Raw genomic sequence first — 16,399 nt, 5'->3', positions numbered from 1 at the left:
CAGACACAGGACTTCAGAGATGCATCTGGCCTTTCAGCTGATCCAGCTGCCTCATCAGAAATGCTGTTAATGGAAGGGTGGATGTCAGGAAACCATTCTTAAAGATAGAAATAGGGAGAAAAGACTGACGTATGCCACGTTACAGAAGAACTCGACTGAAAATCGGTGGCAACTGGTCTTAGGCAGGGATGAATCCAAACTGAAAATGTTTGGCTCAAATTGTCATCAGTATATATGGAGAAGGTTAGGAGAGAGATGCAGTGGGTGTCAACAGCCATCTGTAAAATACAGAGCAGTCATGGTTTGGAGCTGCATTCCTGCCAGTGGTGTTGGGGATCTTGGTAAAATTGATGGTAGATCTTCAGATTTGAATCCAACATACAATATCACCTGGAGAGCATCTGATTGGCTACAGGTTCATTTTTCAGCATGGCAATTTTAAAAAATGCCAATGCAGCTATTTCTCATGTCTGAAACAAGAAAAATAAAGAAACAGGGGGAGGTTCAAGACATCTGCACAGTATTCTATATAGGCCTAAATTATATAGTATTCATATGTAAATAACCTTATGTATCACATCAAAAGAACCATATAAAAGCAAGTTCTATTGATGTGGAATGTCTCACTGTTATACGTGCATATAGCTGCCATGACAGCATCCACTGGTTAGCAAAGTGCTGAATCTTAGTTGTTTGAAACTGAGTAGCTTTGACTGAATCCACACATTTAGTGATTCATAAGTCATTAGCCAATGAGTATTTCCTTTCTGAGTCCAGAAATAACTAACTTACAGCTGAACTTAATGTTTCAGTCAGTATGACTTAAAGTTGGTGGTTCGATCCCCATCTGCTCCAGTCTGTATCCAATTTCCAATCCAATTTTATTTATAAAGCACTTTAAAATACCCAGCACAGGAACAAAGTGCTGTACAGAAAATAAGTTAAAACAATAGAATAACAAAAAACAGCAAATTAAATAAATAAAACACATAAGACATAAAATTAAAACAGCCCTATGTTAAAGCAAAAACAAGATAAAACAGCATCGAATCACCTAAAAACAACTAAAATAAAAATAAAAAACCAACATCTCACGTGGTGTCAAAGGCCAAGGTAAAGAGGTGGGTTTTCAAGAGTGACTTAAAAACAGATAAAGAAGTGGCCTGTCTAATCTCTAAAGGAAGCTCGTTCCACCGTTTGGGAGCTGCTACAGCAAAAGCACGATCTCCTCTAAGTTTACGCCCAGTCCTGGGTATCTTCAGGAGCAGCTGATCAGCTGACCTGAGAGAGCGGGTGGGTGTATAAGGCTGTAGCAGCTCAGAGAGATAAGATGGAGCTAGGCCATGGAGAGCTTTAAAAGTAAATAAAAGAATTTTAAAATGAATCCTAAAAGAAATGGGCAGCCAGTGAAGTGAAGCTAAAACAGGGGAAATGTGCTCAAACTTTCGAGTGCCAGTTAAAAGACGAGCTGCGGCATTTTGCACCCTCTGTAGATGACTAATATATAATGCACTGACCCCTATATAAAGTGCATTACAGTAATCCAGCCGAGTGCTAACAAAAGCGTGGATCACTGTCTCAAAGTGCTGCCGTGAAAGAATTGGCTTTATTTTTGCCAGCTGCCTGAGGTGAAAGAAGCTAGATTTTACCACGGCCTTAATTTGATTATCAAACTTTAGATCACAGTCCACTTTGACCCCCAGGTTTGTGACAGTTGGCTTAACATACTGTGCCAGGGAATCTACATACACATTGGGGGTCTCAGTGGGGCTGCCAAAAACCATCACCTCTGTCTTTTTATCATTGAATTTTAAAAAGTTAACAGACATCCAAGCCTTAATGTCATCGAGACACTGAAGTAATGGCTGTGTAAGGTATCTGCCTTTTTTCTTTAGAGGGACATAGATCTGACAGTCATCAGCATAAAAGTGGAAAGCAATGCCGTGCTTTCTCAGTACAGAACCAAGAGGAAGCAGATATAAAGAGAAGAGGAGGGGGCCTAGAACTGAGCCCTGTGGGACACCACACAAGAGGGGAGCGGAGGACGACGCATAGTCACCAAGGCTGACACAAAAAGTTCGCCCCGTCAAGTAGGACCTGAACCACTCCAGTGCTGTGCCCCTAATGACCACCCAGTGCTCCAAACGAGAGAATAAAATGGCATGATCCACGGTATCAAACGCAGCTGTCAAATCTAAAAGCACAAGAACAACACAGTCCCCAGCATCAGTCGCTAAAAATATGTCATTAAAAACTTTTAAAAGGGCTGATTCAGTGCTATGAAAGGGTTTAAAACCAGATTGGAAAACCTCTAAAACATTTTGCTTTTCCAGGAAGGCCATTATTTGGCTGTAAACTACCTTTTCAAGAATTTTGGAAAGAAAAGGTAGTTTGGAGATAGGCCTGTAATTTGCAAGAACCATAGGATCAAGAGCAGGTTTTTTAATCAGGGGTTTGACTACTGCATGTTTAAAATCTTTAGGGACAACACCTGACATCAGACTATGGTTTACCAGCTCAAGCACCAAAGGACCAACTGTAGGTAACACCTCTTTTAAAAGTCGAGGAGGGACAGCATCATTTGGAGACCCTGCAGGCTTAAGATGACCAACAGTCTCCTTTAAAAGGGATAGAGTCACAGGCTCAAACCTGTCAAAGACAGCAGAGCAGGAAACAGAGACTGAGAGGTCGTGAGCATGAGGAGAGATTTGAGCCCTTGTGGAGGAGACCTTCTCGATAAAAAAGTGTAAAAACATTTTCACAGGCTTCTGATGAGGGCTCAATACAGTCAGTATATGGTGCATTAAGAACAGAGTTAATAGTATTAAATAAAACACGTGGGTTGTGGCAGTTTGACAAAATAATGTCAGATAAGTGTTTTCTTTTGGCATCTTTTACAGTTCTTTGATATCGACGCCAACAGTCCTTCAGCATCTGGAATGACACTTGTAGTTTGTCCTTTTTCCACTTGCGCTCAGCTCGACGGCAGTCGCGTCTGACAGCTCGGGTCAAGTCGTTCAGCCAGGGCTCAGATTTAGTTTTAGGCAGTCTGGATTTTAATGGAGCCACAGTGTCCAAAGCAGTCCGACAGGTAGAATAAAACCATGAGCTCAGTTCCTCAGTCTGGCTGCATAAAAAATCCGGGATCTTACAGATCTGGTCAAAGACTGTTGAAAAGTGTTCAGCAGTGGAGGAGTTAAAAACACGACAGCGCTGAGCAGCAGCGCGAGTTTTAACTGAGGCACAGGCAAGAGGAACTTCAAACATCACAGGACTGTGGTCAGAAAACACAGCATCACAAATCTCTATGTTAAAAACAGAAAAACCATGAGATAAAACAAGATCAAGCGTGTGTCCACGTTCATGTGTGGGACCTGTCACACATTGCACCAGATTAAACGAATCAATAAGGTTTAAAAAGCCCTTCGCCATGGGCATGTCAGGACAACACACGTGAATATTAAAATCCCCAGCAATAAGAACACGATCATATTTTGGCATGAATTCAGCCAAGAAGTCAGCAAAGTCACTCACAAAGTCCTTATTGTATTTTGGAGGCCGGTAAACCACCGCACACAACACTGTGTGAGAGCAGCCCAGCTCAAACACAGACAGTTCAAAGCTGGTGAATGACGGGGTTGATAGCTGCTTACATTTAAAATGACTTTTAAAGATCGTAGCTATTCCTCCTCCTCGGCCCAACATACGTGGGGAATTAAAATAGCAGCAATCGCCGGGTAGAAGATCCGAGAAGATGCTGCACTCACCGGCGCTCAGCCACGTCTCGCACACACAAAGAAAATCCAGTCCTCGGGATGTGAAAAAATCCTTCAGGATAAACGTTTTGTTCGCTAGGGACCTAGCATTTACCAGGCCAATCCTGGCGGTAAGCAGCGGATCCCCGTTGCTAGCCGTCCTAGAAGCCCGACACAGAGGCCGCAGGTTCCGCAGATTCACACCACGTCGGCGGGGGCGAGGAGAGCAGGGTTTTCGGGACATCCCATCTAGGCCGATGACAGGTACCAGCCAGGCACAGACAGGTTCCAACGATCGCCGAGAGAAACAGAAGTTTGGCACCACTCCTTGTTTTCTGGACAAGGGCTTAAGAGAATACCTTAAAGAAGCTTTCAGCTTCACCAGGAAGCCAGCCCTTCGACCCCGGCGACGGCACTTTTGCCGGAGTGGTGGATCTGGAACACGGCACAGGTGAGCCGGGATCTCCGATATTAGCGGGGGCAAAGTTTTATGTTCAGCTTGGTTCCACTTTGCCCAGCCTTTGACAGAAGGTCGGAGATCCAGTAGGGTTAGGCGATCATACACCAAGAGAGAGTTGGCATTTATTACAATAGTCAATAAAATCAAAACAAACAAACATAACACTGGCAGTGATAGACGGCAAGCCACACGCACCGGCGCCATCTTGGATCAATACCCCTAGAACTTTTCCCACATGAACTACAACTAGAGGAGATGTATGCCAAATATCCTTGGCCAAGATACTAACCCCATGTTGCTCTCCGATGCATCCATCAGAGTGTGAATGTTAGATAGAAAGCGCTTACATAAAGCATAGAAAATGTGCTTGTATGAGAAAAAATACATCCATATTTTGTGCTGTCTATGATTGCATAATATAAGAAAAACAAGTGTGAACCCTATAATTCTATCACCCTAATGCAGTTCGACAAAGTATAGTTTTAAATTAAAAATTAGAGTCTGATAGATGCCTTGGGTGGTTGATATTCACCTATTGCACATGTAGTGGTACAGGCATATATAAAGTGCGACTACACACGTTTTTTAATCATGCATAATACACAAGTTTATTTGGAGTCTTTTAAAAATTGTACAGTATTGTATACGGTATACAATACTCGCAGTGCTGCAGCTCTTGTAGCACAGTCTGTTCTGCTTAACAGACATATGCAGAGTCTTCACTGTGAATTGCAAAGTAATTTGTGAAATGAATTCCTGAAAAGTTAATGAAATGTTAGCCTCTCCTTTTCAGAATAACTCCAGCATACAGTATGTATTTATATGTATGAATGTCAGCCAGTATACATAATTTTACTGCTCTTTGAATATCTGCATTAGCATCGGCCTGCGATATTCAGTATGCGTTATTAAAAATAAACGGAGAGCTCATTTGTTTCATCTTGTTTCTACACAAGCTTCTCTTTAAAAAGCTAGTTATACTAGATGTCACATCATTGTGATAGCATCATTTTCTTCCCATCATCACATTGTCTAAGCAACTCCGTGTAATTATACATCACTCCAAGTTGTTCTGTCTGCACCGGTCGCTGCATCATTACCGACATCTTCTTGTGTTACAGAGTTTGTCCACCAAGGCAGCCATCAGCAAAGTGAAGTCTGTATCAGGAGAGCTTATAATTAATGGCCAGATTCACTTGTGACCTATAGGGTTACGTCTTTTGCAGCACAGAATCAGAGATGCCCATGCATGTCTCCTCCGGTCTATTCATAGACGAGGCAGAGTGACTCCCCCGCCTCTGAGTGACTGTTTCCTGCTTTCACTCTTGCTCAATTACTTCTCCTCTGACTCCCACATGTGGGTCTCCAGCTCTTTGGCAGGGAGGCATATCTTGTGGAGGAGGCAAGCTGAAGCACAGCTGACTGGTGGGGCGAGCTGAACTGTGCTTGGGTTTAAAGAAAGACGCCAAACTGTGGCACCTCCTCCGGTGTTGCTTTTAAATTCCCTTTCACTGCAGTGCACTACACCTCCCCTCGCTCCCTCCCAACAACTGGCCAAATTAAAATGCACCATCAATTCATCACTCAGCCACATTGTTTAGCCCACCCCGCGCCCCACAAAAACACACCGGTTATAATTGCATTTAGAGCAAATATCGATATATCATCATGTAAATGGTAACGCGAGAGCCATTCTGAAAGTGTAGCACTCTAGGATTAGGCCCAGAGGCAAAAAATGGAAAGAAACGGAGAGCGCAGAGTTATAAAAGTGCTGACAGACATACAGTTAAAATGTAGGAGGATAGTGTCACGCTGTACTCATCCTGTTAGATGATGTTTTTCTAGTACTTTCTCTCCCACCTACCCCCTTTTATGTCTTTATTCTGCTGATACAACCTCCTCCTGTCTGCTGACTAACTGACCCACATTCCTCTGTGTGCCCTCAGTGTGTGTGTGTGTGTGTGTCTGTGTGCCTTCCTGTACCATCCTCTCTATCTTTGCCTGCCTGGCAAAAAAAAAAAAAAACTAAAAAAAACTGTGCCGTGTCCCTCAGGCTTCAGCAGGAGCCAATTAGAAGAATGCTCTTTAGAGTAGCATCAGTCACTGAAGATAATGATTGCTAAAATGCCTCATTTATTTACTCACTCCCCGTTTTTCTGCTTGCTGCTGTGTTTTACTCAATTTGGAAAGCACGGGTTGCACAAGTGACATTTCTTAATTAATTTAAATAAAATGTGCTCTCTGGGACGAGGCTCCCTCTGGTGGAAAGACCAGCCTCTGCAAGGTAAATTAATAAACATAGTAAACGAAGCGATAATGAATTGCCTGATGACACTTCAGACAGTCCAGAAATCGTGATTGGAAGATGTTAAGACTGTATTTAAAATCTATGGTAATCCCAAATAAAGGATTTGGCTAAAAGGCACCTAACTCTAAGCACTGGCTCTACATTTTATTGGCAGTTATATGCATGCACTGTGCTGCTTTGCATTGTTAAGTATTGTGTGCGAGGTGCTGCCTCCCAAGGGGACTGCTGATGCAAATTATCTTAACTCCAAGTATAGCTCATCACTTATCACGCTTACCCTGATATATGTGTGGTAGCTCACTAAAAATTTAAAAGTATAAATACTCTAAACAACCTCCCTCCATCTAGGCATCCTTTCATTAATGATCTTTGTCACTGCTTTCTTGAATTTCAGGTGTAAAATATCAACTCTCTTAGCTTCTTTGGGATTTTAAGGACAAGAGGTAGGGTCAAAAATCAGGAGAGGAGAAGTCACTTCATCCACCAAGCTGTGACGAGATGGCTCTAATCGACAAGCATAAAGTGAAACGCCAGCGGCTGGACAGAATCTGTGAGGGTGAGTGTGGCGAACTTCTTCATTCTCTGTTTCTGTGTGTTTACATTTGAAATGCTGGCTATACATTCAAATATTGATTTTTATTTTGTTTTAGGTTGCAGGCGTTCTTGTGACTTTGAGTGGGCACATATAACTTTTGAGTTTGTCTGAGTAATTCACTCTGAAGTTTCCACAAGTATTTAAGCTTTTTAGCCCGCTGCTACAAAATTCAGTGAAAAAGCCAGCGGGATCGTTTGCATAAGTGTGTTTGTGTGTGTCAAAAGGGAGCCTTGGGACCCGCCGAGGCTCCAAACTTCATCTTTGAAGGATGTCTAGCCCAGAAAAAAATGTGTGTGTGTGTTTGGGTTGATGGCTGAGGCTTGAGTTCGATGTTTCCACATTGCTGGAAGAATGAAGTAGGGAGACTGTAATAAAGCGAAGCACTCCTCAGAGCCCTGGGATTTGGTGGAGTTGGAGTTGATTTGTGTGTTTAAGATGGAGAGAAGCACAAAACAAGAAACTTTTCTTTTCTGCATTTTGTCTTTTGTTTTTTACCGAACAATCAACAGGCATCTGTCCAAACTCATCAGCTGCACCAACACTTTAGTGCCATACTCAGCACTTTGTCTTAGATCTACAAGCCATCGAGATAAATTTAGCACACAAAAAAAGTGTGTTTAAAAGCTAAATTACAAGCTCATTAATTCATGATTTATTTGAAAAAATGCGGGGATCTTACACCTCAACAACCTCGACAGTCAGATAAAACAAGCCTTGTGAATAATTTACAGGTTTATCGATTTATTGTTTAATCAAAGTAACTGATATTTATAATAATGATTAGCTGCACCTCCTTGCTGTTTATTTATTACCCCTGAGAATTCCTAGATGTTTACCAGTGGCGTTTAAAGTATGAATGCAAATGTCCAGCATAACATTAACATAACATAACATTCTTTAACCTGCCAGCTCCCTGGTATAATGCAGGGTGAGGAATATAGCCTCAAAATTATACCATGATATTTCAAGGAAATTTGCAATAGTGGCATCTCTGAACAACACTTTATCTGTGACTGCAGCTTGCAGGCAGCAGCATTTATTAGTGTGAACAAAGTGAAGGATATTTTCCATCCTTCTTTTCCAGTAAGCTTGTGTCGTTGATGACAAACTACCTCATTTGAAGTGTAAATCTGTTGTGGTTCTAGGAGCAGCAGCATTATAGACAAGGGTGATATAGCATAAGTTAAATGTAAGCAGACAAAGTAGCCTTGGCAGTTTTCCCTGGACATTTTCAGTAAAAGTATAAATAACTGCTTAACACTTTAACAATAACAATAACTAATGTTACTTGTAATTCTTGTAATTCTTCAAGAGCTTGCACCATATTGTCACATAATAAAACTTAAAGTGGAAAATATTTTCTGCCTGGGATGTTGTGCCTTGGGTTGATCTTTTTAACAAGTTATTCTCTTCTTCTTCCTGCACATCATCACCTGCTAGTGTCTGCTAATATAGTGTTTTTGACTGAATCCTGAAACAGGATTATTTTTTTTGTGTGGAAATTTTGCAAAGTATTTGTTGGCTTTGTTGGAGGTTAGATTCATTTTTAGGGACTGAATCATCTATGGAGGCTGACTCGCTGCTCTCTCGCTCTCAGACATCTCTGGGCTTGGGTCATTGTGCATGTTTGGGAATGTAAATGCATGGTGTTGTTATATCATTGATATCATGATGGGACACTTATCTATCCCATAAATGTTTTTTATGTCTGTATAGTGGTGGATGTTAAGATATGGCACATCCCCAGTACAGAGTCCAGGGGATGACTGGCTCTGTGTTAAAATAGCACAGGTGAAATCATAGTAAGCGAGTGGGCTGCATGTGTCCTACAAGAGAGCAGACCCTCGGCTAAATCAAAGAGTGTTTCCAGTAGTGAGAACACGTCTGCCTCTCTGTACTACATGTGAAAAAGTGCAAATTTGACAATGTCCAGACCTGATTTTTCTAAACTCAGCTGGAATTAATCTGAGAAAAAGAGCTGGACAGTCTGAATTGGACTGTCTATCAAATGAATGTAGTCTTGCAGTCAATGAAAATTGTCTTTATTAAAGCTGCCAAAAACTATAAGCAAATATTTTTTGCATGCAAAAAAAAGAAAAAAAAGTAATTTTAGTAATTTGCATGATATTATGGTATTCTTGGACACCTTCAACACATCACATATAAACTTACTTTATTATTTCTAAGAAGAAAAAACCCACTAAGATTGGGAAACACTACTTAATAGATTTCTTAATGAATCCTTGATGCTCTCAGTTTCCACCCTCACAATGAGATCCACATGTGGCATCTCAAACCTCTCCAAACCACCAACCCTGCATGGAAACACATTTCCCCTCCTCTTTTTTTTTTAATGGAGAGTAATTACAGTGTGCTGTCTGTGGAGGCAATATCTTAAACAAATCCAAATCCAGTTTATTTATATAGCACGTTTAAAAACAAAAAGTTTGCCCAAAGTGCTGTACAGAAACACAGGGTAAAACACAAGATACAACCACTGACACTCACATAAAACATAATAAAACACATAAAAACCATATCAACTCAAGCCAGTCTGAACGCTATCGAAAAAAGGTGTGTTTTCAAAAGCATTTTAAAAACAGGAAACGAAGATGCCTGTCTAATATTTAGAGGCAGCGTATTCCAAAGTTTTGGGGCCATAACTGAAAAGGCTCGTTCTCCTCTACATTTAAGCCTTGATTTTGGGACAACCAACAGCAGCTGGTCAGCTGATCTGAGGGTCCGTGAAGGAATATAAGGTTGAAGTAACTCGGAAAGGTATGGGGGAGCAAGACCATTAAGGCATTTATAAACCAGTGTTAGGACTTTGAAATTAATTCTGTGATGAACAGGAAGCCAATGAAGAGAAGACAGGATAGGTGTTACATGTTCATAGCTGTGGGTACCAGTTAAGAGGCGGGCAGCAGCATTTTGAATGAGCTGAAGACGAGCAAGAGATCGTTGGCTGACTCCAAAAAACAGTGCATTACAGTAGCCAAGCTGTGTTGAAATAAAGGCATGTATTACCTTCTCCATGTCACGTCTTGACAAAACTGGCTTCAGCTTAGCTATTTGCCTCAGCTGGAAAAAGCTTTTTTGCAACACCGAACTAATATGTTTGTCCAATTTAAAATCTGAGTCCATAATGACTCCCAAGTTTGTCACATGCTGCTTGATATAAGACCCTAGCCAACCACAATTTACAAGCGGGCTGCATGAAATATTATTAGGTCTAAATACAATCACCTCCGTTTTACTCTCATTGAAACTCAAAAAGTTCAGAGCCATCCAAGCTTTGATATCTTCAAGGCAGTTCAAAAGGATTTGGATGGAGCCTGGGCCATTTGGTGCTAAAGGCAAATAAATTTGGCAGTCGTCTGCGTAGCAGTGATAGGATATTTCGTGTTTTATAAAAATAGACCCCAAAGGGAGCAGGTATAATGAAAAAAGAAGAGGGCCAAGGATTGAGCCCTGGGGCACCCCACAAGGAAGGGGGGCTGAGGTGGACTCAAAATTTTCAACTTTAACACTCAACGTTCTGCCACTCAAATATGAGCGAAGCCAATCCAGTGCTGCAGCTTTAATGCCAACCAGGTGTTCCAAACGAGAGATAAGAATATTGTGGTCAACAGTGTCAAACGCTGGAGTAAGATCTAAAAGCACAAGGATCACGGAACTTCCACAATCAGTAGCTGAAAAGAGATCGTTAAAAACACTTAAAAGTGCTGTTTCAGTGGAGTGTAGATGCTTAAAACCAGACTGAAAAATCTCTATGATGCCATTAGCATCAAGAAACGTATTCAGTTGGGTAAAAACTATTTTTTCCAATAACTTTGAAAGGAATGGAAGTCTTGAAATAGGTCTAAAATTTGAGCAAACTAAAGGGTCAAGGCCATTTTTTTTTAAATAAAGGGCTAACAATTGCATGTTTAAAACCATCAGGAACCACACTGGAAGTAATACTGCTATTTATAATAGCAAGGACTGAGGTTCCAATTGAAGGGAAAACCTCTTTAAAGAGCCATGCAGGGATCACATCCACGGGAGAACCAGAAGGTTTAATTTGACTAACCATCTCGTTAAGAAGTGTAATTGAGATGGGTTCAAACTGGTATAAGGCAGCTTAACAGGGACTAAACGTGGATGGGTCATATGTAGGAGGTACTATTGCTGACCTGATGGACTCAACCTTGTTTACAAAAAAAGAAAGAAACTGATTACATCTATTAGCAGAGCCTTCCGGGTGGCAGACTGGGGCACATTTAAAATAGAACTGATGGTCTTATAAAGTGCGTGGGGATTATGACAATTTGATGCAATCACCTGAGAAAAATGGCTGTTTTTCTCATTTTTCACTGTATTTTGATAGCATTTCCAACAGTCCTTTAACGTTTCAAAAGAAACCTGCAATTTGTCCTTCTTCCACTTTCGCTCTGCTCTCCTGCATTGACGTCTGACCGCTCAGGTGGCTTCATTTAACCAGGGCTGGGGAATACATTCAGGGCGCCTGGTTTTTAATGGGGCCATAATGTTTAGGGTCTCAATACAGGTTCCAGACTAAGTCCTAAACTAATTTCAGGGTCAATAAAAGCATTTTTTTCTATAAAAGTTGAGGAGAAGAGAGCAGCAGTGGAAGAATTAAATATTCGACAGCACCTGGGTGGAGCACGAGCTTTAAACTCATGCACAAGAGAAATGTCAAATAAAACAGGTTTGTGATCAGAAAACACGGAATCTCCAATTTCCAAATTAAAAACAGATAAACCGCATGATAACACCAGGTCAAGAGTGTGCCCCTGCTGGTGTGTGGGGCCCCACCACACACCCCCATCGCCCGATTGAGGCCGGGGAGCAATTTGACCGAACCTACTCCCCCTTGCGAACTGGGGCGAGACTCGGACCAAAACATCGGCGCCCCCAGCCCCTGGCCAGGCGACGGCGAAGCTGGTCCGGAGGTCGCCCGCGTAGCAAGCGGACACGGCCCCACAGGCATGGCCGTGAGCTCCTGCTCACAGGCGGCTGGGCAGACGTCAGGTGCTGCGCCTCCGCCTCCAGTAGGCACAGCCCCTTTTGGTCCTCGTCCACCTCTGGGTGGAGCAGCTCCTCTTCCTCCGGCCGGTGCAGACCATCGCGCGCCTCGTCCGCTGCCTCCAGTTGGAGTGCCGCTCCCGGCTGAAGCAGCACTTCTCGCAGCAGCTCCTCTACCTCCGGCAGGTGTAGACCCTCGCGTGCCTCGTCCGCCGCCTCCGACTGGAGCGGCTCCTCCACCAATTCCGGCAGGAACAGCCCTTCACCCGGCTGCTCTTCCTCCTCCGGCCGGAGCGGACCGCTGCTCCTCTCGTCTACCACCTCCAGTTGCTGAAGTGCCTTACGTGGCTCCTCCACTGCTTCACCACCGTCGGAACACCCCTGTGGGGGGTGGTGCCCAGGCCCAGAGCAGCGCTGCCAGATCCCCAATCCTTTTCAGGTGGCGCTCGGTCTGGTCCCGCAGCTCTTCCTGCTGGCGACGCACCTCCGCCGCCTGCTCCCGCTGGATAGCCGCTGTCTCAGCCATCATCTGGGACAGCTCTTCCCTTCCCTGGCTCTGTTGTGGGCCCGTCGTGCCGCCTCCTGGGTTTCGGCACCAATGTGGCGAGAATAAGGCACGGCGGGACCACGGAGTAGGCAGCACGGTGGCACGGTGGTTAGCACTGTTGCCGCACAGCAAGAAGGTCCTGAGTTCAATTCCACCATCAGGCCGGGGTCTTTCTGTGTGGAGTTTGCATGTTCTCCCCGTGTTTGCGTGGGTTCTCTCCGGGTACTCCGGCTTCCTCCCACCGTCCAAAGACATGCAGCTTGTGGGGATAGGTTAATTGATTAATCCAAATTGCCACTAGGTGTGAATGTGCGAGTGAATGTGAGTGTGAATGGTTGTCTGTCCCTATGTGTTAGCCCTGCGACAGACTGGCGACCTGTCCAGGGTGTACCCCGCCTTTCGCCCTATGACAGCTGGGATAGGCTCCAGCGCCCCCCGCGACCCTGAAAAGGATAAGCGGAAGCGAATGGATGGATGGATGGATGGGACCACGGAGTATCATTTAGAGCCATCTTTATTCACATCTCACCACAACACAACCCCAACCCCTGAGTCCCCGTGTTTTAACATGGCGGGCGTGATTGTGGATGCCGTGCAGGTGCGTCCGCACGGCACCGCAGACCACGCCCCACCACAGTCATTTAAAAAGTCTTTGTTAAACTTTGGTGGTCGGTAGATTACTGCACACACAATCGGTTGAAAACATCCCAGTTCAAACATCAAAAGTTAAAAACTGGAGGGGGGAACCGGTACATGGAGTTGCTTGCAATTAAAGTTACTTTTAAAAACTGTCAATATTCCTCCTCCTCTACCTGATATCCTTGGAGCATTTAAAAATGAGCAGTCGGAGGGCAATATTTCAGAAATGAAGCTAGACTCACCAATTTTCATCCATGTCTCAGTCACAAAAAGGAGATCCAATCCATTTGAAGAAAAGAAATCGTTTATGACAAACGTTTTACTTGCTATGGACCGGGCATTTATTAAAGCCATCCTCATTGGAGCTGGAGTCTGGGCAGAAGTTGTCTGTGAAGCCCAAATCAAATCAAATCAAATCGAATCACTTTTTATTGTCACATCACATGTGCAGGCACACTGGCACAGCACATGCGAGTGAAATTCTTGTGTGCGAGCCCCACAAGCAACAGAGATGTGCAAACACAACAACACAAACGAGCAAAATACAAGAATGGCCAACCTGAAACTAATAAATATATGTACAATATATAATAGTGTATGCATTTCTGGATGTGTATACTAAATATTTTCCTACGTGTGTGTGTGTGTGTGTGTGTGTGTGTGTGTGTGTGTGTGTGTGTGTGTATACACATTTTTACAAATTAAATAGTAAAAAAATAAAATAAAATAATAATAATAATAATAATAAAATATATAAAATATACAGAGTTGAATATGTGCAAAACAAGTGGCATTTATATACAGTGTGGAGTGCATAATGTTGAAGTTCCAGTAGTGAAGCTGAGGTGTCTATGAAGTGTTCAGCAGTCTGATGGCCTGATGGAAAAAGCTGTCTCTCAGTCTGCTGGTACGGGACCGGATGCTGCAGAACCTCCTTCCTGATGGAAGCAGTCTGAACAGTTTATGGCTGGGGTGACTGGAGTCCTTGATGATCCTCCCCGCTTTCTTCAGGCACCGCTTCCTGTAGATGTCTTGGAGGGAGGGAAGCTCACCTCCAATTATCCGTTCAGAGCACCGCACTACTCGCTGGAGAGCTTTGCAGTTGTAGGCGGTGCTGTTGCCATACCAGGTGGTGATGCATCCAGTGAGGATGCTCTCAATGGCACAGTGATAGAAGGTCCTGAGGATGCGGGGGCTCATGCCGAATCTTTTCAGTCTCCTGAGAAAGAAGAGGCGCTGCTGGGCCTTCTTCACTGTTTTGAACCGTTGGTGATAAGACCCACCACTGTAGTGTCGTCCACAAACTTCACAATGATGTTGGAGCTGTTAGTGGCTGTGCAGTCGTAGGTGTAGAGTGAGTACAGGAGAGGGCTCAGTACACACCCCTGTGGAGCACCAGTGTTCAGTGTGATGGGGGATGAGGTGATGCTGCCCAGTCTGACCACCTGGCGTCTGTCAGACAGGAAGCTAAGGATCCAGCTGCAGAGGGAGCTGCTCAGTCCTAGATCCTGCAGTTTCCTGTCCAGCTTCGAGGGAACGATGGTATTGAATGCTGAGCTGTAATCTACAAACAGCATCCTCACATACGTGTCTCTCTTCTCCAGGTGTGACAGGGCAGTGTGTAGTGTCAGGGCTATGGCATCATCAGTGGACCTGTTGTGGCGGTATGCAAACTGTAGAGGGTCCAGTGAGTCGGGTAGTGCAGAGCAGATGAAGTCCCTGACCAGCTTCTCGAAGCATTTGCTTACGATGGGGGTCAGGGCTACAGGTCGCCAGTCGTTCAATGAGGAGATGGTGGAGGATTTGGGTACAGGGACGATGGTGGCCATTTTGAAGCAGGCTGGGACTACAGACAGAGAGAGGGAAAGGTTGAAGATGTGCGTGAACACTCCAGCCAGCTGAGCCGCGCATGACCTGAGGACGCGGCCGGGAATCCCGTCCGGACCAGTAGCTTTGCGTGCGTTCACCTTCCTGAAGCACTTCCGCACATCCTCCTCAGACACAGTGTGCGCACTGACGTCATCCGCGGTGCGCACACTGTCCGGTCTCATGGTGTTCGCTGTGTCGAATCTAGCGTAGAATACGTTTAGATCCTCACACAGAGAGGCCGTGGTCTGCGGTGTGCTGGTTTTCCCTCTAAAGTCTGTGATCGTGTTTAGTCCCTGCCACATACTCCGAGGGTTGTCAAACTGTTGTTCCACCCTGTCCCTGTACTCACGTTTGGCTGCTTTGATCGTCTTCCGGAGTTGGTAATGTGCGTGTTTGTAGTCCGATGTGTTCGCGGAGGCAAAGGCGGTGTTCCGTGCCGCCAGTGCCGCGCGAACATCTCCGTTAATCCAGGGTTTTTGATTTGGGAAGGATTTGACTGTTCTGGATGGGACGACATCTTCCACGCATTTCCTGATAAATCCACAGACTGAGTCTGTGTATTCATCAATGTCTCTGGCGGCCACGTGAAACATTTCCCAGTCCGCGTGATCAAAACAGTCCTGCAGCGCAGACTCCGATTGGTCCGTCCAACAGTGCACCGCCCTCCGGGTTGGAGCTTCCTGTTTCAGCTTCTGCCTGTAGGCGGGCAGGAGCAGGATGGAGCAGTGATCTGATTGGCCGAATGGGGCGCGGGGGAGGGCTTTGTACGCATCCCGGAAAGAGGTGTAACAGTGGTCGAGTTGCCGGTTTCCACGTGTGTTGAAAAGGATGTGTTGATGGAGTTTTGGTGAGACTTTCTTCAGGTTTCCCTTATTAAAGTCTCCGGCTGTGATAAACGCTGCCTCTGGGTGTGCGGTTTCCTCACTGCTGATCGCGCTGTACAGTTCCCTGAGTGCACGGTCAGTGTCGGCTTGTGGGGGAATGTAAACAGCCGTAATAATCACTGCTGTAAATTCCCTCGGTAGCCAGAATGGCCGGCACTTAATCATCAGGTACTCCAGGTCCGGTGAGCAGAAGGATTTGACCGGGTGCACGTTCGCATAATCACACCAGCTGTTGTTGATCATGAAACACACACCACCGCCTCTGCTTTTCCCAGTAAGATCCTGTGACCTGTCCGCGCGGTGCACAGAGAACC

At 44.6% G+C, this 16,399-nt stretch overlaps 1 protein-coding gene across 1 annotated transcript in view; it reads left to right on the top strand.

The window, feature by feature from the left end:
- Positions 1-16,399, top strand: part of LOC146695354 (C-terminal-binding protein 2-like) — an 89,762-nt gene that overhangs the window by 21,273 nt on the left and 52,090 nt on the right. Inside the window, exon 2 of the mRNA XM_085477447.1 lies at positions 6,918-7,079. Coding sequence (XP_085333573.1) covers positions 7,022-7,079 — 58 coding nt within the window. The 5' untranslated portion in view covers positions 6,918-7,021. The remainder of the gene's footprint in view (positions 1-6,917; positions 7,080-16,399) is intronic.

This window comes from Copadichromis virginalis, linkage group LG13 (assembly GCF_057382275.1).
Source record: "Copadichromis virginalis isolate Kocher_CV1m ecotype Utaka linkage group LG13, C_Virginalis_male_GT1.1, whole genome shotgun sequence".
Classification (NCBI taxonomy): domain Eukaryota; kingdom Metazoa; phylum Chordata; class Actinopteri; order Cichliformes; family Cichlidae; genus Copadichromis; species Copadichromis virginalis.
The sequence above is the reverse complement of the archived record's forward strand: the minus strand, read 5'-3'. Positions and strand labels throughout refer to the sequence as shown.